General features: G+C 38.3%; 2 protein-coding genes and 1 non-coding gene across 7 annotated transcripts in view; 1 reads left to right on the top strand and 2 right to left on the bottom strand.

Annotated features, from left to right (window-relative positions):
• SENP1 (SUMO specific peptidase 1) overlaps positions 1-23,490 on the top strand; it is a 61,493-nt gene that overhangs the window by 11,652 nt on the left and 26,351 nt on the right. For all 5 annotated transcript variants that reach the window (XM_008003035.3, XM_008003036.3, XM_008003034.3 and 2 more), the window contains 5 exons: positions 5,681-5,840; positions 10,826-10,997; positions 19,343-19,446; positions 19,529-19,815; positions 22,411-22,465. In XM_008003035.3, coding sequence (XP_008001226.2) covers positions 5,681-5,840; positions 10,826-10,997; positions 19,343-19,446; positions 19,529-19,815; positions 22,411-22,465 — 778 coding nt within the window. The remainder of the gene's footprint in view (positions 1-5,680; positions 5,841-10,825; positions 10,998-19,342; positions 19,447-19,528; positions 19,816-22,410; positions 22,466-23,490) is intronic.
• Positions 7,242-10,633, bottom strand: LOC119620744 (V-type proton ATPase subunit F). The gene has a single exon (XM_073021332.1). It carries the CDS (start codon positions 9,512-9,514, stop codon positions 9,155-9,157), a length of 360 nt encoding a protein of 119 aa, XP_072877433.1. The 5' UTR covers positions 9,515-10,633; the 3' UTR covers positions 7,242-9,154.
• LOC119623978 (U6 spliceosomal RNA) lies at positions 12,850-12,955 on the bottom strand. Its single transcript, XR_005240079.1, has one exon. It is a non-coding gene; the product is annotated as a U6 spliceosomal RNA (small nuclear RNA).

The following is a 23,490-nucleotide window of genomic DNA, read 5'->3' as shown; positions in this document are numbered from 1 at the left end:
GTGATCTTGACTCACTGCAACCTCCACCTCCTGGGTTCAAGCAATTCTCCTGCCTCAGCCTCCCGAGTAGCTGGGATTACAGGTGCCTGCCACCATGCCTGGCTAATTTTTGTACTTTTAGTAGAGATGGGGTTTCGCCATGTTGGCCAGGTGGTTTTTGAACTCCTGTTCAAATCACTCAGGTGATTCACCCGCCTCGGCTTCCCAAAGTGCTGGGATTATTGGCATGAGCCACTGTACCTAGCCTATTTTTAATTTTTTTTGAGACAGAGTCTCACTCTGTCACCCAGGTTGGAGTGTGGTGATGTGGTCATGGCTCACTGCAACTTTGACCTCCTAGGCTCATGCGATTCTCCTGCTTCAGTCTCCCAAGTAGTTGGGACTACAGGTACATGCCACCATGCCTGGCTAATGTTTTAAAAAATTATTTATAGAGATGAGGGTCTTGCTGTATTGCACAGACTGGTCTCAAACTCCTGGGCGCAAGTGATCCTTCTGCTTAGGGCTCCCAAAGTACTGAGATTACAGGTGTGAACCACTGCACTCCATCTCATCCAACTCTTATTTAACTCAAGTCTGTGTAATCTCTTCTGATTATCTGTGTGTACATACCTCGTACATGTTGTGTGATTTGACACATGTAATCTTTTTTAACTCAGTATTTTTATTTTAATTTTTTTTGAGACAGGGGGTCTCTGTTGCCCTTCTGTAGTGCAGTGGCACAATGACAGCTTAGTGCAATCTGAACCTCCTGGCTGTGATCCTCCCACCTCACCCCCCTGAGTAGCTGGGACTACAGGTGCATACCACCATGCCTAGCTAATTTTTGTATTTTTTGGTAGAGACGGAGTTTCTCTGTGTTGTCCAGGCCAGTATAGTTTTAGTTTTTCATCTGTCAACGTGTTCTTTTTAAATCATTTTCTGCTCATTTCTAATTCATGAAATTGATACGCACATCCACAATCCCTTATGTGCAATTCCAAATCCAAAAACCTCTGAAAACCAAAAATTTTTTTCACAACTCATTTGGCTTCAAAACCTGACCTGAGGCTGGGTGCAATGGCTCAGGCCTGTAATCCCAATACTTCGGGAGGCCAAGGCGGGTGGATCACTGGAGGTCAGGCATTCGAGATCAGCCTGGCCAACATGGTGAAACCCTGTCTCTACTAAAAACGCAAAAATTAGCTGGGTGTGTTGGAGGACACCTGTAATCCCAGCTACTTGGGAAGCTGAGGCAGAAGAATCGCTTGAACCCAGGAGGTGGGGGTTGCAGTGAGTGGAGACTGTGCCATTGCACTCCATCCTGGGCAACACAGTAAGACTTCATCTCCAAAAAAAAAAAAAAAAAAAATACCTGACCTGAATTAATTCCTTGGCAAAACCTACTTGAACTGACACTGAGCTGTTTATATTTTTTCTTTTTTAAAATCTCTGTAAAAATGAGTATTTTCACATTTTGCTGCAGATAACATGTTTGATTACAGAGTACTGTTACAGATTATACTTGAAGGTGTTACCTAATATGCCAGGTTATCTTTCTAAAATTCCAAAAATTTTAAATTTCGGTATAGAACTGTATGCAAGCATTTGATTTGGGATAATGGGCGTGTGCCTTCATTTGCTTCATTATTTTCCCTATGGTTTAGGTGCACATTTACCCTTAACCATTTTCAGCTGTTGTTAATAACATGCCCTAAAAGCATTGGTATATAGAGCTTTTTTTCTTCTAAGTTTCAGTAAACCCTTGATACTCACAAAGAATATAACTAAGATTATCTTAAGTTCTAATATAATATTTGGCCAGATTCCTTGGCTTTCTACTCAGTTACATAATTGTTGAGAGTTATATTTTTCTTATGTTTATCCTCATACCACAAGTTGATTCCTATATCAACAGTCTTACACTAAAAGCTTCATGTTTCACTTGAGTACCTTTTTTTGGAGAAGAAAATAATTACAACAGTTGCTATATATAGATGATGAATAGAGAATAACAATAGTGAATAATAAAGTCATATTGAAATGGGGATGCTAAATTACTCACAGCTTGAAGCAGAGTACTCAAATTTGTGTCTAACAAATCTCATCTAGTCCCTAATCGAACAAGCTTATGGCATGTCACAGACATCAAAGGTCACTTTCTAAAAATCAGTATTTTAAATCTGTGAATGTCAGTGGTCTTATATATACTTTTTTCTTATAATGAAGTCTTTAATTAAAACCTACTTTTTACTATGGACTTTAAAAAAACTTCTTCCTCTTTCCATACTCGTTCCAATTATGCTCTCTCCTCTGGGTATACTCTTTTCTAATAATCCCCACATCGATTGCAGTGGTCATCACCTTCTGCCTTACCTCTTGATTGGGCTAGACACGGACCCTCAGTTTACCTGCCTTAATCTGCTGATCCTGATTTTACTGGTATTTGTCTTCTCTCTCACCCTGCTGTCTCCTCCTCCACCAGGATGAAAGTGAGCAGGAAGGCCCAAACTTTAGGATCTAGGATCTGGAACTTCTCCTTTATTGCTTTATTGGGTTAACATCTCTAGATCAAGCTTTTTAAAAATCTACCTCTCAATCCACTTAAGATTAGAGTATTTAATATACTGATTTTTTTAAAAATAAAGTTTTAAAAACTTTGTTACAGTTTACTTTGTTACGGTAAAACTTTATATGCCTGTAATCCCAGCACTTTGGTAGGCCAAGGCGGGAGTATCACTTTCGCCCGAGTTTGAGACCAGCCCAGGCAACGTACTGAGACCCTGTCTCTACAGAAATAAAAATAAATTACCTGGACTTGGTGACATGTACCTGTAGACCTAGCTACTGAGGAAGCTGAGGTGGGAGCATCACTTGAGCTTGGGAGGTCAAGGCTACAGTAAGCTGTGATGGTGCCACTGGCACTCAGCATGGGGGACAGAGGGAGGCCCTGTCTCAAGAAAAAGAAAAAGTTTAACCGTAAACAGAGAAAAGTAGGATGAAAAGAAATGATTTTGCTCATGCCTAGAATAATTATCAATGTCTTCTCTTTGGAAAATATGTTAAATTAGGTTACCAGAATGATACTTGGTAGGTAAGATTATTTAAACATCCTGCTATTATTTTAACTAAAGTTAACAGGAGCAACTGGTAGTTACTTTCATAGTAAGTAGTTACCTGACACATTCTTTTTTTTTTTGGAGACAGAATCTCACTCTGTTACCCAGGCTGGAGTGCAGTGGCATGCTCTTGGCTCACAGCAACCTCCATCTCCCAGGTTCAAGTGATTCTCATACCTCAGCCTCCCTAGTAACTGGGATGACAGGCGTGTGCCACCATGCCTGGCTAATTTTCTGTATTTTTAATAGAGACAAGTTTCACCATACTGGCTAGGCTGATGTCGAACTCCTGGCCTCAGGTGATCCACCTGCCTCGGCCTCCCAAAGTGTTGGGATTACAGGCATGAACTACCACACCCAGTCTTGACACATTCTTTTTTAATATGAAGTTTATTATACTCATAAAAGTATTGCTTGTCCCTGCAGAAAATTTGTACAGAAAAGTAGAAAAATACCCATCACTCTATCATTAGAACATAACCACAGTTAAATTTTTGCTGTATTTTCTCCTAGTTTTGTGTGTATGTATGTACACATCATAGGTAATCTTTTTTGTGGTGTTTGTAACTCTGATTTCTTACAGAAATCAGTGATGACAGACTATCATGTTAAACTCTCACTATATGTGACCAGGCACAGTGGCTCACCTGTGTTATTTCAGTACTTTGTCTTTGGGAGGCCCAGGTGGGAGTATCACGTAAGGCCAGGAGTTCGATTCCAGCCTGGGCAACACAGTGAAACCCTGACTTTCCAAAAAAAATAGAAAAATTAGGCATGTATGATGGTATGCACCTGTAATCCCAGCTACTTGGGAGACTGGGGCAGGAAGATTGCTTGAGCTTAGGAGTTCGAGGCTGCAGTGAGCTATGATTGTGCCACTATAGTCCAGCCTGGGCAACAGGGTGAGTCCCTGCCTCAAAAACAAACAAACAAAACAGTATCTGTAGTTTCCTCTTAGTCTGTCTCTAGCTTTACTTGATCCCATCAGCAGCAGAACACCATTCAGCGATTGATTTCATTAAGTATAGTTGGAACCACCTTTTTCTGTTTAAGCAGACTGCTGCCTGATCTTCTGCTTTTCTCCTTGCATTTTGAAGCTGCCGTCTCTGTCACATGCCATTGAGAATGCTACTCTGACTTATCCTTGGTCTCAAATTTCACACCTGTTAGGGTAATTTGTATTTTTGACAGACCGATTCCTCAGACAGATATCTCTATTTAGATCATGCCCTAATCAAATTTTAGCCAAAACGTGTGAGAGACAAATATTTCTACTGTTATGACTTTAAACTTAAGTATAATAATTTTCTAGTTTTTTACTAAGACTCATTTTCATTACCCTCATGTTTCTGTCCTCAAAGTTATAGTAATAGATGCTAAGCATAGATACTGATTACAAAGGAACAAAGTTACAATTCATTTTGAAAGTAAATTAGCTTATTTTAATTATCAGACTAAGGTCACTAACTGTTGAATTAATTAGTACTAATGCCACCCTTGACTGCTTCTTTTTTCTTGTCTTATTTACCCTACATCCTGACATCTTGATTAGCTTACAGAAACACAAAATTATATTTTTGAAGGCTGCCTATTTGGATAGAGTATCAAAAGATACATTAAATATTTTTAATAGCATACATTTACAATATTGTGAAAAGTTCTATAGTAATATGCATTAAAAGAATATCTTCAAAATAATGTCAGCACTAGAAAAAAATTCCAGAAGTAGAGAATTATTATTCTTATGTTTTCACTGGAGCTCCTTAGAGTTCCGTAACTTAATGTCTGAAGTTATTTTGAGGGAGCTGTTTTAAATTGTCCAATTCTGCAGATAGGGAGAGGAGGGTATAGAAATTATTCTACCACTCCTAGCTGAAACTTCAGGAGGTTTTTGATATCCCAGATTGTAATCCATAAGTTAGAAAATTCAAATAATAAGTAATTCTCAATCTGATTGTAGTAGCAAACATTGGAGTAATAATATGTTTGATTATGGCATTAAATGACTGAAGATTATTATACCAGAACCAGATATATATGATGGGTCATTCCTTGCCATAAGCCAACCAGAATAAGCAGCAATTAGGTTGTCTCTGCTCTTTGAGAGAGTACCTGAGTCTTGAACATGGTAACTAAAAAGAAGAAAGTGACACTAGCTGCTTAGTAAGCAATAACTGTTGTTCATTTGAATTACAATTCTCATTGGCCCCCCACCTGCTTTCTTACTGGTCTGGCCTACCTTCTTTCAGGCCCAGGCCTGGGAGTGCTTGCAAGATATAGTTGGGGTAAAATGTTGACTTTTGGTGGACACCACGGAGTCACATTGATGCAGATAAGGCACATGGCTGTGGCAGGATTCAGCTCCTTCATCAATTTTCAGGTTAGTATGGCTGAATCAATTATAGTTTGTAGAAGTTCCCCTACTGCAGACTTTACTGGCAGTTGAGACTGGGATCTTTCTTCCATGAGAGACATGGTGATATGCCACATTACTTTGGAATACAATAGTTGGTCATGGTTGCAGTCATAAGGAGAACCACCTGTAGAATTTGTTTAATTTATTCAAACTTTTATTTTTTTAGATAATCCTTCCTCAGACAGTTTTCTTGGCTCAGGCGACTTAAGAACCTTTGGCCAGAGTGCAAATGGCCAATGGAGAAATTCTACTCCATCATCAAGCTCATCTTTACAAAAATCAAGAAACAGCCGAAGTCTTTACCTCGAAACCCGAAAGACCTCAAGGTTGGTATTTTGTCATCTTAGTTCTCAAGCCCTTCCTCAGATATAAGAGAAAGTGACTAAAAGGTAGATAGTTATTACGTGGGGATTTTAAAAGAGTAACACCATCTTTGGACTTTAAACCTTAAGGATATGAACAAATCCATTTTACATTTTCAACTTCTCATTTACTTAGTGCTGAATTTTGATGATAGCTAAATTTTACTGGAAGAGAGAATTTTAAGTAAATCTTGGTGGATATGAGAATATTGGGACCCTTCAAGATCAGTATGACTCTTGCAAATCTTAAAGTGAAAATCAGTCAATCTCTGCAATTTGAGCGGAAAGAAACACATTTTACAGCTGTCATGTGAGCAGAGACCTGACTTAAACTAAAGCAGTTCTCTACCTCATGACATTAGTCAAGTAGATCAAGCTACTTCTATATATTAGAAAATAAAAAGAGTCACAGGCCAGGCACGGTGACTTATGCCTGTAATCTTAGCACTTTGGGAGGCCGAAGCAGGTGGATCACCTGAGGTCAGGAGTTGCAGACTAGCCTGGCCAACATGGTGAAACCCCGTCTCCACTAAAAATACAAAAAAATTAGCCATGCATGGTGATGTGTGCCTGTAGTCCCAGCTACTCGGGAGGCTGAGGCAGGAGAATCGCTTGAACCTGGGAGGCAGAGGTTGCAGTGAGCTGAGATCATGCCACTATAGCTGCAGCCTAGGCGTCAGAGTGATCTCGTCTCAAAAAACAAAAAAGATAGTCATAGAGAACTTTATCCTAGTTATTCCAACTTCATAAGCTCTACCTAACAAAACTTACATGGATTATTAAAGGCAGATGAAATTTGGCTTAGAAACTTTTTCCCTCAGGTATTTTATTATATTATTATTTATTATAGTATTATATTAGTAAATATCTCTTTTTAAAAATAGTATTTATGACTACTTAAATTCTGCCCTGGTGTATTTTAGGAATGTGGGATCATTTAATGTACTGTTTAGTCAAGTGTGAGCTTTGTGGTGTTGATAGAAGCCAACAAGATGACTTTTATTTTATTATACACATGGACTCCAGGAACATGTGTCAGTACTCCCTGGGATCATGTTCCTCACTTAACTTTTAAAAAATTATACAGTAATTCACTCATATACTCACATTGTAGAAATCAGTATGTTACCAACAAAGCTGAAGATCCCTTGACTGCTACCCACAATCCCAATCCCTTCTCCTTGGTGTGTTTCCTTCCAAACCTTTTCCTATACCTGTTTCTTTCTTACTCTTTCTTACTCATATATAGTATGATATATATGTTATGTATACTATTAAATGCATGATATTATTTTGTCTTCGTTAAAGGTTTTCTCTATGCATCATTTTGCAGGTGGCTTTTTTAATGCAATAAAGCCATACTGTTATTTAAAAAAAAAATGTTATTACAGAAATAGTACAAATACTTTGGAAAAATTTAGAAAACATAGTTAAGAAAAATAAAAAATGAAAACATCATATTGCCACCAGCCTGAGATCAACTCTGTAATATCTCAGTACATATCCTTCTACCTAGTTTACTTTTTTCCAAAATGAGTTCATAGTGTACGTGTTCTTTTGTAAATTTTATTTTATACCCTAAGTCATATTTAAATTTTCTCAGGTGACCCAGTTAGTTTGGTTTTGCATCTGGAAGTTATTGGCTTTGTCTCTTATAATTAGAACAGCCTCCTTTTTTTTTTTTTTTTGAGACGGAGTCTCGCTCTGCAGTAGTGTGATCTCGGCTCACTGCAACCTCCGCCTCCTGGATTCAAGCGATTCTCCTGCCTCAGCCTCCTGAGTAGCTGGGACTACAGGTGCCCACCACCACGTCCAGCCAATTTTTGTATTTTTAGTAGAGACGGCGTTTCACCATATTAGCAAGGCTAGTCTCAAACTCCTGACCTTGTGATCTGCCTTCCTTGACCTCCCTTCCTGGGATTATAGGCATGAGCCACCATGCCCGACCTCAGCCTCCTTTTTTTAAATGACATGACTTTTCTGTATCATGTTCTACTTTTTGGATTTGACAGGTTGCTTCCACGTGGTATCATTATTTTGTCAAAAAATCACCTGTATTTTTTATAAGCTAGGTTTTTGATGTGACTAAAAGGTGATGCTGCGTTTATCACATTTGAAAAACAGTGTCTTGTTTTAGTTCTATTATTCATGATACTAGACTGACCTCTGGATTGAGGAACTGACAATCTGGTAGTTAATTGTACAATTAGGTTTTTCCCCTGTGACTTGAATGTAATCTAAATAATGTTACTTTGGCATTATATGAATGATGAATTTCACATCAGCCATCACCTAATAATTAATATCATTTGATAATACTTAACTGATAATAGTTTTATTACAGTTAATGAAATAATATTTTTCTAATTTTATCACTTCTACACTTCCTAATTGGCATTCTGATTGCATTTTTCCTTTGCTGGAGCTGTTAGAGTCCCTGAAATGTGTTTCCTATGGGAAAGGCAGGATAAATGATTAGATTTTACTTTTTCATTACCAGTTTTCAAAGCAAGGTTTTTGTAAAATAGACACTTCATATGTTTCAAATGAATTTGTCTGTTCCTTTTTTAGTGTCATTATGGATTCAGTGTTTTGCAATCCACTATAATTGTTATACTTTTAATGCCCACATTCTCAGAAATTTGGCTAGTGGAAGCCCCTTAAGCTTGCTTCTCTGTCTGTTTGACCTTAGCTTATTGATTTTGGGTAACACCCTTGCTTTCTGGCATTGCAGGATGCCCTTGTACTGTTTCTTTAGAAGAGTAATATTTTATGTTAAAAAACATGCATAGGTGCACACATACTCTGGGAAACACAAATACAAAAGACATTGTGGAGAATCCATCATGTGTTTACTAAACAATTACACTGCCCTTGCCATCTTTTCCTGGCTGCATCCACTCATCCTAAGAAAACAAGCCTGTTCCTAAAATTTTAAGTCCTTGCTTGTTTCCCCATTCTTTTTTTTTTTTTTTTTTTTTTTTGAGAGAAGCAAGAATATGAGTTTAATTTAACGTCAACAATGACACTGTGTAATAGCACAGGGAAGAGGCAGTGGAGAGAGATGGTCAGGCTTCCTGTTTCTTAACTAGCCTTGATTTTAACAGCAGAGCCCCAGCAACCTAGAAGTGCCTCACCTAGCCTCTTAATGGAGTGGGAAGGGGCAGGGACTTGGAAATTAGAGGCTCAAAATGTAAAGAAGGCTGATGGCAAGCCTGAGGAGAGGCCTGGAAATGAGGGAAGGGCTGAGGGCTGTGAGGAGTCCTCACACGAAGACCCTAGTGCAGATCTTCAGCAGTGAACATGCCCCTGGCCCTGCGCAGGATGGAGTCCTTGGTGGCATCATATGGGTGCTCCTTGGAGGGGGTCTCCAGGACAGTGGGGATGGAGTGCTGGTGGGCGTCCAGGGCCTGCCGCACCATTTCTGCTGTGTACTGGTTGATGAGGATGATGCCGATGTCATCCTGGTTTAGAAATTGCCAGAAAGTGTCTTCGATCTCATGAATGGTTGTATCCTTCTCCATCACCTGGAAATTGGGGTGGCTGTTCTTGTTAAGCTCCCCTATGCCGCCCAGCAGGAAACGAGTCACTGTGTCCTCGTCTCCCATCACTGTGATGAGCTTCCCTCTTCCCGCCATCCTCGCAGCTGGGCAGAGCTCACCCCAGAGCACCAGAAGCCACTCTCATTTCCCCATTCTTAACACATATACAAACCCAAGAAGACTTAAAGAGAATTGTGCACTTTTTGATTTTCTTTAGATCTTGTCTGATTTGGATTCAGAACACATATAATGATTTTAAAGAGTTGATTTCATTGAATTTAGAATATTCAGCTGTGTTTCTGTAGTCTGAGTCTTGAAGAAAAAAGAACATTTATTATGCTAAGAATAAGTACTTCAAACTTTCCAGGTAATGATAGATGAGAAAGAGCGCATAGAAAAACTCAGAATTGGCTGGGTGCTGTGGCTCACACGTGTAATCCCAACACTTTAGGAGGTTGAGGCAGGCAGATCACCAGAGGTCAGGAGTTAAAGATCAGCCTAGCCAACATGGTGAAACCCCGTCTCTGCAAAAATACAAAAATCAGCTGGTTGTGGCGGTGGGTGCCTATAATCCCAGCTACTGGGGAGACTGAGGCGGGAGAATCACTTGAACCCAAGAGGTGGAGGTTGCCATGAGCCGAGATCATGCCACTGCCCTCCAGTCTGTGTGATAGAGCAAGAATCCATCTCAAAAAAAAAAAAAAAAAAACCTCAAAATTAGTAAGCCTTGGATGTGAGACAGGGTTTTTGAGTTCACAATATTCTTCATGCCAATTTTCCAGTTTTCCCCCTTAGATGGTATAAAGAGACAAAAAATTATTCAGAGGAAGTAAATAGGCCAGAAGGAGAATTTAATGACGCAGCCTAATAGTTGTTTTTAATGAAGGATGGGAGCCCTCTGTTGGGCTTTAAGGAAATTTTAAAATTCAGTTTAAAAGCTTAGTTGAGAGGCTTCAGCCTTTATGCATTTTTACATATTTAATCTTAATTTCCTCCAATAGGCTGAGTATCGGGTACAGGGAATAATAGAAAATGTATTTTTTTTTTAGCATACCTGGAACCCAGGTCTTTTGAAGACATCTAATCTGTTATGCTTTGTCATACCACAAAGCTATATTGTTCCTGACCAAAAGAAATTCTAGATTGTGGATCTAAAAATACAGTTTTAAGTATTTGATAATTTTGTGTTTTGACAATGTAAGATCTTTTAAGTGGCAGAACCTGATGCAGCATCCTTATATGTCATTTATTCATTTATCGTATATTTCCCTCAAATGGTACCACCTATTGTTTTACCTGTTTTGTTTGGTTGGTTTTATATTTTGAAAGTGAAAATAGTCACTAGATTAGATTTATTTTACTTATTGTCTGTTCTTATCTTTCTTACAAACTCTTTTTTATTTTTAGTGGATTATCAAACATTTTTGCGGGAAAGTCAAACCATCACTGCCATGTATCTGCGTATGAAAAATCTTTCCCTATTAAACCTGTTCCAAGTCCGTCTTGGAGTGGTTCGTGTCGTCGAAGCCTTTTGAGCCCCAAGAAAACTCAGAGGCGACATGTTAGTACAGCAGAAGAGGTAAGGAAAACCTGTGACAAAAGCTACTAAAAGTTGGGATCTTTCCCTACATTGAGCCATTTGCTGCCTATTAATAATTAGTTGTTTAAGAACCATTCTATTTTATCCTTCCTGTGCTTTTTCTGTCTGAATTACTCTTTTTGAGTATTATCATCTCTTCTAAAGAGATTAAAGAGATGTTTTATCAGGACTTCATTATTTGTCTTACTTTTATATTTTCTATTCCTGCTGTACAACTGACTTTACTTAATCTTTAGTGTTGCCTGAATGGTTTCTCATACATCAAACTCACTCTCTCTTTGATCTTTGCTAGACCCTTCCTAAACCCTTGTCTCCTGTGGAAAAACTGTTAGTCTTCCTCAGCAGTTTTTGATAAAATTTGATTTTGGTCCAGGTGAGGTGGCTCACGCTTTTGATCCCAGCACTGTGGGAGGCCAAGGCAGGTGGATCACTTTAGCCCAGGAGTTCGAGACCAGCCTGGGCAACATGGAGAAACCCTGTCTCTACAAAAAATATAAAAATTAGGCAGGCTTGGTGACTCATGCCTGTACTCCTAGCTACTGGAGAGGCTGACGTGGGAGGATTGCTTGAGCCCAGGAGGTTGAGGCTGCAGTGATCTGTGATTGTGTCACTGCCCTCCAGCCTGGGCATCAGAGTGAGACCCATCTCAAAAAAAATTTTTTTGTTTTAATTTGATGAAATACCTGTTCTTCTTACTAGGAACAATTTTTCTTCAATATAAGAGATAAATCAAGAAGCTAAACAATTTATATCCTTTTATTATGAGTAAGACCTTTTTTGAAGTTACAGACTCCTGAAAAGAAAGATGTTCTGTTGACACTTGGGTTGTTATATTCATTCAGTAAACCTAAAAGAAAAGTCAATTTCATGAATATAATGTAGCATATAATTCGCATGACAGAATGTGTGCACGTCTGTTAGATTACATATTTAATGTACGTCTAATTGCTATGGTTGCTTGGAGATACAAATGAATAATAATTACCTTACATTTAAATAGCATTAGTGCTTCCAGTGTATTTTCCATGTGTATTATTGTTTTTAATCCTTTTAACTCAGCAAAATAGGTAGAGATGAGGTAATAGTCATGTTTTACAGATTTGGAAAATAAGAGTCATAGGTTACATGACTAGTAAATGGCAGGCCTAGAACCGAGAACTTCTGAGGAGGTTTGGTCAAGTATGCTTTCTGTTGTCCAACACAGCAATATGGTTCCTGCCCAATGAAGCTTACTGAGTATGGAGTCAAGAATACAGTATTGCATGCTAAATAATTACATAATTTGGTAATCAGTGATCTCTTAGGTGTCAAAACTTGATTATTTGTGATATGGTTAGTAAAAATGCTGTTCATATTTTTGGTTTAAAGTTTGTATTGAATCTGAAACGTTTGGCTGGGCACGGTGGCTTATGCTTGCAATCCCAGCACTTTGGGAAGCCAAGGCAGGAGGATTGCTTGAGGCCAGGAGTTTGAGACCAGCCTAGGCAACATAGTGAGATCCTGTCTCTACAAAATAAATTAGCTGGGCATAGTGCCAGGTGCCTGTAGTTCCAGCTGCTCAGGAGGCTGAAGGAGGAAGATCATTTGAGCCCAGGATTTCAAGGCTGCGGTGAGCTGTGATTGTGCCACTGCACTGCAGCCAGGGTGACAGAGCAAGACACTGTCTCAAAAAAAAAAAAAAAAAAGAAAAAAGAAAAAACCAACATTCAAGTGGAGGGTGGCAGAATACTAAGTCATTTAGCAGGGTAAGGGATAGACAAGAAACTGGCAACATTTGCCTTTGGTGGTAAAGCTGAGCAACAATGATAAAAAGGAGATTTTTTAAAAAAATAAACATTTTTTTTTCATTACACAAATTTTCATGTCATCCTTGTACAGGGACCATGCTAATCTCTATATTGTTCCAGTCTTAGTATATGTGCTCCTAAAGTGAGCCCAAGATTTATTTTTCATTATACCTTTTATGCTATTGAATTTTATATTATATTTAAATTATTTTATGCATAAATAATTACTGGAGTTGTGGGGTTTGTGATTATGCTGGAGTCTAGACAGCCTAAAGGGTACAGAGAGACTTTGTGGAGGAGACAGCAGCAGCATGACAGCTGGGTACAGGGCTCCTAACCCTCCCCTGCCCCATGTTTCTGTTGCTCAGTCTCACCAGGATCCTTTAATTCTGTGTTCATTGTAAGTTTGCCATTCACCCACCAGCTCTGTGGACTGTTCAGCCTTTCTTCCTTTTGCCTCCTCTGCCAGCCTGAAGACTGGGGGTTGCTTGGGCAATTTTACCCTTCCAAACAGCCCTCCAGGCCACTAGTTGGGTAAACGGAGAACATGAAGCTGGAGTTTGCCTTCCTCCTGTAGTTCAGAGAAGAAGCTAAGAATCTAATCTATGAAACAAGTGATGCAGATTTTGCCTGTTTTTAGTTCTATGTTCTCCTAGTATGAAAGTTGAGCCACCTGTACTACAGAATAAGCCATATAACATGAGTAATACAAAATATTGGGCCAAACTTTATTATCAAACTTTCAACAAATTTATTTAGATGTTTATTTTTGGATATTACAAATAATTCAGATATAATACTTTTTAACCCTGGGACTAAATTTATTGATGGGAACTTACAAACTGGATGAAAAGTCACTTTCCATGAAACGTTGGGATCCTCAACAGAGGTACATTTGGTTATGTTAAAGGAAGATGTATTAACCTTAATGCCGGATTTGTCCATCAACTTCAGGAATATGAAGTCTTCTACAAAATTAACAGTTAAGATGATGTCACCACTGCACTGCTCAGTCTTGCAACAGAGGTTTGAAGAGAACACATGAAGAAGAATTTAGGTATATGCAAGCAGTGGCTGTGCAGAATGGCTGACTCAAGAGGCAACATCAAAAAGCCGTGCTATTCAGTAGGGTAATGGCTAGCCACCAGCACTGTTTAAATTAATTCAAATTCAAATTTAAAATTCAGTTGCTCAGTGACACTAGCCACATTTTAAGTATTCATTAGCCACATGTAGCCAGGGCAAATATAGAACATTTCTATTATTACAGAAATTTCTGTTAGACAGTGCTGTTATAGAGGATATAAAGTTCTGTTTGGAAAAGAGAAAATACTTGTGACAATAAAAATGTAAAATGGCAAAAACACAGGTAGTTTCTTTTCATTTACATGTTGCTTCTAGATATGCTTCTTTGCAAATTATTGAGCAACGTTTTAAGATACTGGACTTTTGTAATAGGTGACAGTGATGGTTTTATACTTAGAAATGCTTTACAGTTTTGTCATAAGTCAAGCATTTGGGACTCAGAAAATTATTGAAATTTGCACTTTTCATATTTTATATGGTATAAAGTTATTACTTTAAACAAAATGAAAATTAGGAGGAGTATTTATAAAGTTATTGGGGGAATTTATAACAAAACAGTTTATCAGTGTCCTAAAATTTATTTGTGCTATTAAAGTTTTATAATTTTACAGTTCTTTTATGATGGAGCCTTTTTTTTTTTTTTTTTTTAATACTTTAAGTTCTAGGGTACATGTGGATAACGTGCAGGTTTGTTACATATGTATACCTGTGCCATGTTGGCGTGTGCACCCATCAACTCGTCAGCACCCATTATGATGGAGCCTTTTATAGAAACATCACCTAACTGCAGGACTCTGTCCCTTTTAAAAAATATGATTCAGCACCTTAATTAATTATTTTTATACTTCAAAACACTCGTCTTAGTATTTTTTCAGGTTTTAAAATGTAACATTAGCTAGCTTCTTTAACTTTATCATGCTGTGCAATTATTGCTTCCTTTCCTCTTAAGATCCTAATTTTCTTTTTTTGTTTGAGACGGAGTATTGCTCTCTTGCCCAAGCTGGAGTACAGTAGCGCAATCTTGGCTCACTGCAACCGCCGCCTCCAGGGTTCAAGCGATTCTCCTGCCTCAGCCTCCTGAGTAGTTGGGACTACAGGCGGGCACCACCACTCCTGGCTAATTTTTTGTATTTTTAGTAGAGACGGAGTTTCACCATGTTAGCCAGGATGGTCTCGATCTACTGACCTCATGATCCACCCGCCTCGGCCTCCCAAAGTACTGGTATTACAGGAGTGAGCCACTGCACCCAGCCCCTAATTTTCTTTATTCAGTAAAGAACAGTTAGGGCTTTTTAAAATTTTAATTTATTTTATTTTATTTTATGAAATAGAGTCTCAGTGTGTCACCCAGGCTGGAATGCAGTGGTGCAATCACAGCTCACTGCCGCCTCAACTTCCTGGCTCAAGTGATTCTCCCTCTTTTGCCTTCTGAGTAGCTGCAACTACAGGCACACGCCAGTATGCAGCTAATTTTTAAAAATTTTTTATGTAGAAACAGGGTCTCACTTTGTTGCCCAGGCTGGTCTCAAACTCCTGGGCTCAAGCCTTGACTTCCTAAAGAGTTGGGATTATAAGCGTGAGCCACTGTGCTTAACAAAAAGAACAAAAAACAGTTTAACAAGTAATTTAACAGAGAAAGATGTTTTCTTTTACTGATAGTACCAGATGGTCCAAAAAAGATTTTTGTTTAAAGTTTTAGGTAACTTTCATTTTGGCAAAGCGAAAAAAGTTACATGTGTTCTTTTGGGAAAGGAAGAAATAAGATTGTCACTGTTTGCTGACAACATGATCTTATATATAGAAAACCCTACAGATGCCACCAAAAAACTGTTCAAACTATTAAATGAATACAGTGTATATATGTGTGTATATATATAGTATATGTATATATGTGTATATGTGTGTGTATATGTACGTGTGTATATATATAACCCTACAGACTCCACCAAAAAACTGTTAGAACCATTAAATGAATACAGTATAGTTGTAGGATACAAAACAACACACAGAAATTAGTAGTGTTTCTATGCACTGTTAACCATGAACTGTGCAAAAAAGAAATCAAGAGAACAATCCTATTTACAATAGCTACAAAAAAAAAAATCAAATTTAACCAAGGAATTAAAAGACCTATATACTGAAAAACATACATTGTTGAAAGAAATTGAAGATATAATTAAATGGAAAACTATTCTGTGTTCATGGATTGGAAGAATTAATATTGTTTAAATGGCCATACTACTCAAAGCAATTTGCAGATTCAGTGCAATCCCTATCAAAATTTCAATGTTATTTTTCATAGAAAAAAATGGTAAAATTCATATGAAACCACATAAATCCCTGAATAGCCAAGGCAATTATGAGCAGAAAGAATAAAAAAGAAGCTACCACACTAGCTGATTTCAAACTATACTACCAAGCTATAGTAATTAAAACGGCATGGTATTGGAAATAGACATCAGCCAATGAAACAGAATAGGGAACCTAGAAATGAACCCATTATGCCTGTCATGGGAGGGGGGGGGAAGGATAGCATTAGGAGATATACCCAATGTAAATGACGAGTTAACAGGTGCAGCACACCAACATCGCACATGTATACATATGTAACCTGCATGTTGTGCACGTGTACCCTAGAACTTAAAGTATAATTTTAAAAAAAAATGAACCTGTTATATAGCTAGTTAACTGATTTTTGACAAAGGTGCCAAGACTACACAAAGGGAAAGGACAGTCTCTTCACTAAATGGTATTGGGAAAATTGTATTTCCATAGAATGAAATTAGGTCCTTATACCATATACAAAAATCAACTAAAAATGGAATAAAGAGTTTAAGACTAGAAACTCTAAAACTGCTAGAAGAAAATGGGAAAAACTACACGACAGTGGTCTTGGCACTGATTTTTTTGGATTTGCATGCAAAGTCACAGACAACAAAAGCAAAAGTAGGCAAATGTGAGTACATCAAACTAAAAAGCAAAGGAAACAACAGTGTGCAGAGACAACCTACAGATTGGAAGAAAATATTTGCATCCATTCTATAAGGGGTTGATATTCAAAATATATAAGGAGCTCAACTCAATACCAAGAAAACAAAACTGTTAAAACATAGGCAAGACATTATCCTAGGCAAACTGATGCAGAAACAAAACCAAATACCGCATGTTCTCACTTATAAGTGGGAGCTAAATATTGGGTACAAATGGACATAAAGATGGGAGTGGTAGACCCTGGGGACTACAAGACGAGAGAGTGGAAGGAGACCAAGGGTTAAAAAAATACATACTGGTGGCTGGGTGCTGTGGCTCATGCCTTTAGTCCCAGCACTTTGGGAGGCTGAGGCGGGCAGATCACGAGGTCAGGAGATTGAGACCATTATGGCCAACATGGTGAAACACCATCTCTACTAAAAATACAAAAAAAAATTGGCTGTGTGTGGTGGTGCACACCTGTAGTCCCAGCTACTCGGGAGGCTGAGGCAGGAGAATTGCTTGAACCAGGGAGGCGGAAGTTGCCATGAGCCGAGATTGTGCCACTGCACTCCAACCTGATGACAGAGACTCCGTCTCAAAACAAAACACACACAAATAAAAAACCCCTACATATTGGGTGCTGTGGCTCATGTCTGTAATCCCAGCACTTTGGGAGGCCAAGGTGGGCAGATCACTTAAAGTTAGGAGTTCGAGACCAGCCTGGCCAACATGGTGAAACCCTGTCTCTACTAAAAATTAAAAAGCCGGGGTGTGGTGGCGTGCACCTATAGTCTCAGCTATTCCAGAGGCTGAGGCAGGAGAATCACTTGAACCCGGCAGGTGGAGGTTGCAGTGAGCCGAGATGGCGCCCCGGCACTCCAGCCTGGGCTGGTCAGGAGATCAAGACCATCCTGGCTAACACGGTGAAACCCCGTCTCTACTAAAAACACAAAAAATTAGCCGGGCATGGTGGCGGGCACCTGTAGTCCCAGCACATATTGAAATATCACGGTACAAGATGCTGCTAACCCTGACATAATGTTTAAAATTATTTTGTGAGGATTGGTGGTTGTATTAAACTGTATATAAGATTAAAAATAAATTGCCAGGGCATATTACTAAGTGCTAGTGAATACAGCCTGTTGAGTCATGGGACCTGTATAGAATTGATGCTTTGCCTGAGTTATAAGTTCTTATATAATCTGGTTCTCTGTCAGGTGATCTCATTTTTTCCTACTCTTCTGATTCACATGGACTTTACTATTTTTGGAACGCATTAAGCACCTTCCCCTCTCAGGGCTTGGCATTTGTTGTTCCTCTATTTGGAATATTCTTTTACATGTTTCTAGGACTGATTTCTTCCCTTGGCTTTAGGTTTCTGCAGAAATACCACCTTTTTAAGAGAAATCTTACCTGTTCCTGCTGCTCTCCTTCCATAACTTTCCATTCTCTTACCCTTTAATTTTCTGCATTCTACCTGACTAATTTTTTGTTTAATTCCTTTCACTGCAATATAATCTCCATAAGTACAGGAAGTTTATTTTATTCAATGCATTCATTATCTTTAGTGACTGGAGCATAGTAGGTGTGCATGACAATGAATGAATGTTATGAAGTATATGGTTTTCCCTAAATGTAGTATTGGGGCTTAAAGGAAAAATAAATAAATAAATGTTGGAGATGAAAATTGTCTCTGGAAAGTAACTGCACTTAAATAAAATAGGAAACTGTTGGCAAGATATTCCACTCTAACTGGTTTGGACTATTCTGGTTACTTCCTTGTGATTTTTCTAACAGGTTTCAGGAATCAAGGGATTTGTTGGAATCCTAATTTAGAGGCCCTTTATTTCTGGGACTCTTTTGACTCAGAAGTGATTACCTGCTGCCTTTCTGGTTTTATAGCCTATAGCTTCTCTGCATTATTATTTAAATATATGTTCCATAATTTTTCAAAATATATTATCTGGTATTTACTCAACTTCTCTTTTACATATTTGATAATTTTATATATATATATATATATTTTTTTTTTCTTTTTCTTTTTCTTTTTTTTTTTTTTTTTTGAGATGGAGTCTTGCTCTGCCCCCGGGCTGGAGTGTAGTGGCACAATCTTCGCTCACTGCAACCTTCGCCTTCCAGGTTCAAGTGATTATCCTGCCTCAGCCTCCCCAGTAGCTGGGACCACAGGCATGTGCCACTACAGCCAGTTTTTTTTAGTTTTTCTTTTGTAGAGTTGGGGTCTCACTATGTTGATTGGGCTGGTTTTGAACTTCTAGCCTCAAATGATCCTCCCCGCTTGTCCTCCCAAAATGCTGGAATTACAGGCATGAGCCACTGTGTCAGGCCCGTAATTCTTAATTATCTTAAGGATTCTGCCTGAGCTTTGGCAGAGCTAGGATTCCATTTACATGCTGGTTTGAGAAATACTTGCCTTATTGCATGTGTCTAAACTGTTTGTTTGTTTGTTTGTTTTTATAGACAGTTCAAGAAGAAGAAAGAGAGATTTACAGACAGCTGCTACAGATGGTCACAGGGAAACAGTTTTCTATAGCCAAACCTACCACACATTTTCCTTTACACCTGTGAGTCACAGAAGCATATTTCAGATGAATTTAATTCTACAATTTATTATTTGATATTGAAACAATATTCTTCTCTTGCTAGGTCTCGATGTCTTAGTTCCAGTAAAAATACTTTGAAAGACTCACTGTTTAAAAATGGAAACTCTTGTGCATCTCAGATCATTGGCTCTGATACTTCATCATCTGGATCTGCCAGCATTTTAACTAACCAGGAACAGCTGTCCCACAGTGTATATTCCCTCTCTTCTTATACCCCAGATGTTGTTGCATTTGGATCCAAAGATTCTGATACTCTTCATCAACCCCATCATCACCACTCTGTTCCACATCAGCCAGATAACTTAGCAGCTTCAAATACACAATCTGAAGGTAAACATGGTATCATATAACTACATTTTTAGTCCTAATAGCCAATTAACTGTTTATTAGCTCTATTACAGGCAACATTGTAATATACATATAAATAAACATATACAGTTTGAGCATACTGAATCTGGAAATATGAAATCCAAAATGTTCCAAAATCTGAAACTTTATGAATACCAACATGATACTCTAAGGAAATGCTCAGTGGAGCATTTGGGATTTTGGATATTTGGATTTGGGGTGCTCAAATTGTATAATGCAAATATTCAAAAGTCAAAAAAGTCCAAAATTTGAAACTTCTGGTCCCAACCATTTTGGATAAGGGATATTGAACTTGTAAGACATGTACTTCCATACTTTAAATACATATGATTCAGTTAACCATGCTATGAGTAAACTAAACCCACAAATAGGATATTCTTTTTTTCTTACCTCAAGATGCAAATGATTTGATACTTATTTAAGCAATTAACTTCCTAAGTAGAGGCTAGAGTCAGAGTATATATACTCAGCCCAATTGCTTCAGCACTTTCTCTGTTTCTATGACTTTACAGTGGTAAGAATTCTGAAGTTGTAGGAGTTTTGAAACATCAGATAAATATTGAAGCTTAACTACTTAGATTTGTGCGTTTTAGAATGATTGTCAGCATTGGAAACAAAAAGCTTTCTACCTAATTTTCAACTAACTGAAATATTCACTCTCTTTGCATTCCAGTTAATTAAGGTTTTGTTGTGATAGATTTCTTTGTTTCCTTAATTTCCCCCTCTTTAGGTGTATATTATGTATCAATTTATGGTATGTACTTAGGTATGTAACTTAAAACAAGTTTTAGGTTAAATGGTTAAACATCAGGGATTTTTTGATAGATGGAGCACTAGTCGTTCCCCTCCTTTCTCAGGTTGTTTGAGTTTTGTTTTTTTTGTCTACTTGTCACTTTATGAGAATTCTCACTCAGGATTAAACTTTTTGGCAGCATCATTATATAGCTACACATATCCATGAAGACTCTTGTTATATTTTGTGAGGTGATGTACTGAGAACTGTAAAGGAAAAAAAAAAAAAGCCAAAAAAAACCAAACTCCTTTAACCTCAGAAACATACATTGTGTTGCAGATATTATACAACTAAATTGAAACAAATATACTACATTGCACTGTTTAATTACTTTCCTTGTACCATTTAATAAATACTCTGAGGATCTAATCATAGCACTTTAGAAGAACATGTTTCCTGCCTTTGAGTAGTATTCAACAGAGAAAACACATAATAGAATGATAAAATTTGTACTTTTTAGATACCTCCTGAGGTGATATTTCCTTCCCTGTCCCCCTTCCCTCCTTCTTCCAGTTTCCTTCCCTCTTCCTTTCCTCCACCCCTTTCCTCCTTTCACCTAATTCAGTCTCATTGTAGATCATGAACTACAGTAGTTCCCCCTTATCTGTAGGGGGAGGATATGTTCCAAGGCCCACCCCCAGCCAGTGGGTGCTTGAAACCATGGAGAGTATACTATATATACTATACCCTATACACATCATATACATACATACTTATGATTATAAATTAGGTGCAGTAAGAGATCAACAATAATAACTAATAATAGAAAAATTATAACAATATACTATAATGAAAATGTTACTTTTTTCTTATTAAATCAAGAACTTTCACCCTTTCACTTAAAGGAAGTAGGTTTTTTTTTTTTTTTTTTTGAGACTGAGTGTCACTTTGTCGCTCAGGCTGGAGTACAGTGGGACCACCTTGGTTCACTGCAACCTCCATCTCCTGGGTTCAAGTGCTACTCCTGCCTCAACCTCTTGAGTAGCTAGGATTACAAGTGTGAGCCATCATGCCCAGATAATTTTTGTATTCTTAGCAGAGACGGGGTTTCACCATGTTGGCCAGGCTGAGGAAGCACTTTTTACACCTTCTCTTTGGCATACCTGAATTGTCAGCCTCATTACTTTTGCCTTTTGGGGACGTTATTAAGTAAGGGTTACTGAACACAAGCACTGCTATACTGAGACTGATGACTGAGGTGACAACTAAATGACAGGTGGTGCATACAATGTGGATATGCTGGACAAAGGGATGATTTCATGCCTGAAATAGAGCTGGATAGAGATTTTTATCACATTACTTGGAATGGCATGCAATTTAAAATTTACTAATTATTTCTGGAATTTTCCATTTAATATATTTGTACCATGATTAACTGCGAGTAACTGAAACCATAGAAACCAAAATTGCAGATGGAGGACTACCATGAAGACTTTTAAGGAATCCTGCCATTTTCTTGTTCTCCTGAAACAGACGGGAAGCACAGGGAGCAAGTGCAGCCTAGGAGTAGATGCTGAAGGGCCAATAAGCTTGTATTTCCCAGGGACTTTCTTATTTGTGAAGCAAGTTCTTCACAAAGACCTATTTCTGTTCTCAGTGACAATGGACTTACCTCTCTTTCTCTCCCATCTGACCTTTGTTCTTATGTTATTTTTGTGGAAATAAAATACAGCAAAGTATGGAAACTTAAACTAAGATATCTAGAAAGTATAACTTTGTGGAGTTTTATTACTAATGAAATGCTCTTGTGTTTCTTTATTTAGGATCAGACTCTGTGATTTTACTGCAAGTGAAAGATTCCCAGACTCCAACTCCCAGGTAAACTTTGGAAAAAGCTTGTTCTTTATTAATTAATTAATTAATTTTTTTGAGATGGAGCCTCGCTCTGTCACCCAGGCTGGAGTATAGTAGCGCAATCTTGGTTCACTGCAACCTCCACCTCCCTCGTTCAAGCGATTTTTCTGCCTCAACCTCCCAAGTAGCTGGGATTACAGGCGCACGCCACCATGCCCAGCTAATTTTTGTATTTTTAGTAGAGATGGGGTTTTGCTATGTAGGCCAGGCTGGTCTCGAACTCCTGACCTCAAGTGATCCACCTGCCTTGGCCTCCCAAAGTTCTGGGATTACAGGTGTGAGCCTATGCCTGGCCTAAAAGTTTGTTCTTAACATATTGTTTTGCCTTTCTTTAATCACAACTTTTTCACTAAAAGTTACACAATGTAAAACTACCTCAATTCAGACCTCTGTCACATATTACTTGAATTATTTCAGTGGCTTTATAATTGTTCTTCCTTCAGCCTCTATTTTGTTCTTCATTCCATCTTCCACCATACCATGTTCTTGAAACAATTCTTCTGCCTTGCTCTTTTTTCATTTGTTTTTGTTTTTGTTTTGAGACAGGGTCTTGCTCTGTCACCTAGGCAGGAGTGCAGTGTGGCACAATCATGGCTCACTGCAGCCTTGAACTCCTGGGCTCAAGCGATTCTCCTGCCTCAGCCTCCTCAGTAGCTGGGACCACAGATGCGTGCCACCTTACTTTGCTAATTTTTAAATTTTTCTTTTGTATAGACGGGATCTCGCTATGTTGACCAGGTTGGTTTTGCACTCCTAGCCTCAAGCGATCCTCCTGACTTGGCCTTCCAAAGTGCTGGGATCATAGGTGTGAGCCACTGCACCTGGTCTACTTTGTTCTTTAGTCCATCTTCCATACTGCAGTCAGAGTGATCTTTCAGAATTTGTGTCTGATCATTCATTAAAGGGGTTTAATGATTATTTGTTAACCTCCTTCAAGGGTGGTTTATTAGACATTGAATTAAGCCAGGCTCCTTACTATGCACTTAAAA

This window comes from Chlorocebus sabaeus, chromosome 11 (genome assembly GCF_047675955.1).
Source record: "Chlorocebus sabaeus isolate Y175 chromosome 11, mChlSab1.0.hap1, whole genome shotgun sequence".
NCBI lineage: Eukaryota > Metazoa > Chordata > Mammalia > Primates > Cercopithecidae > Chlorocebus > Chlorocebus sabaeus.
The sequence above is the reverse complement of the archived record's forward strand: the minus strand, read 5'-3'. Positions and strand labels throughout refer to the sequence as shown.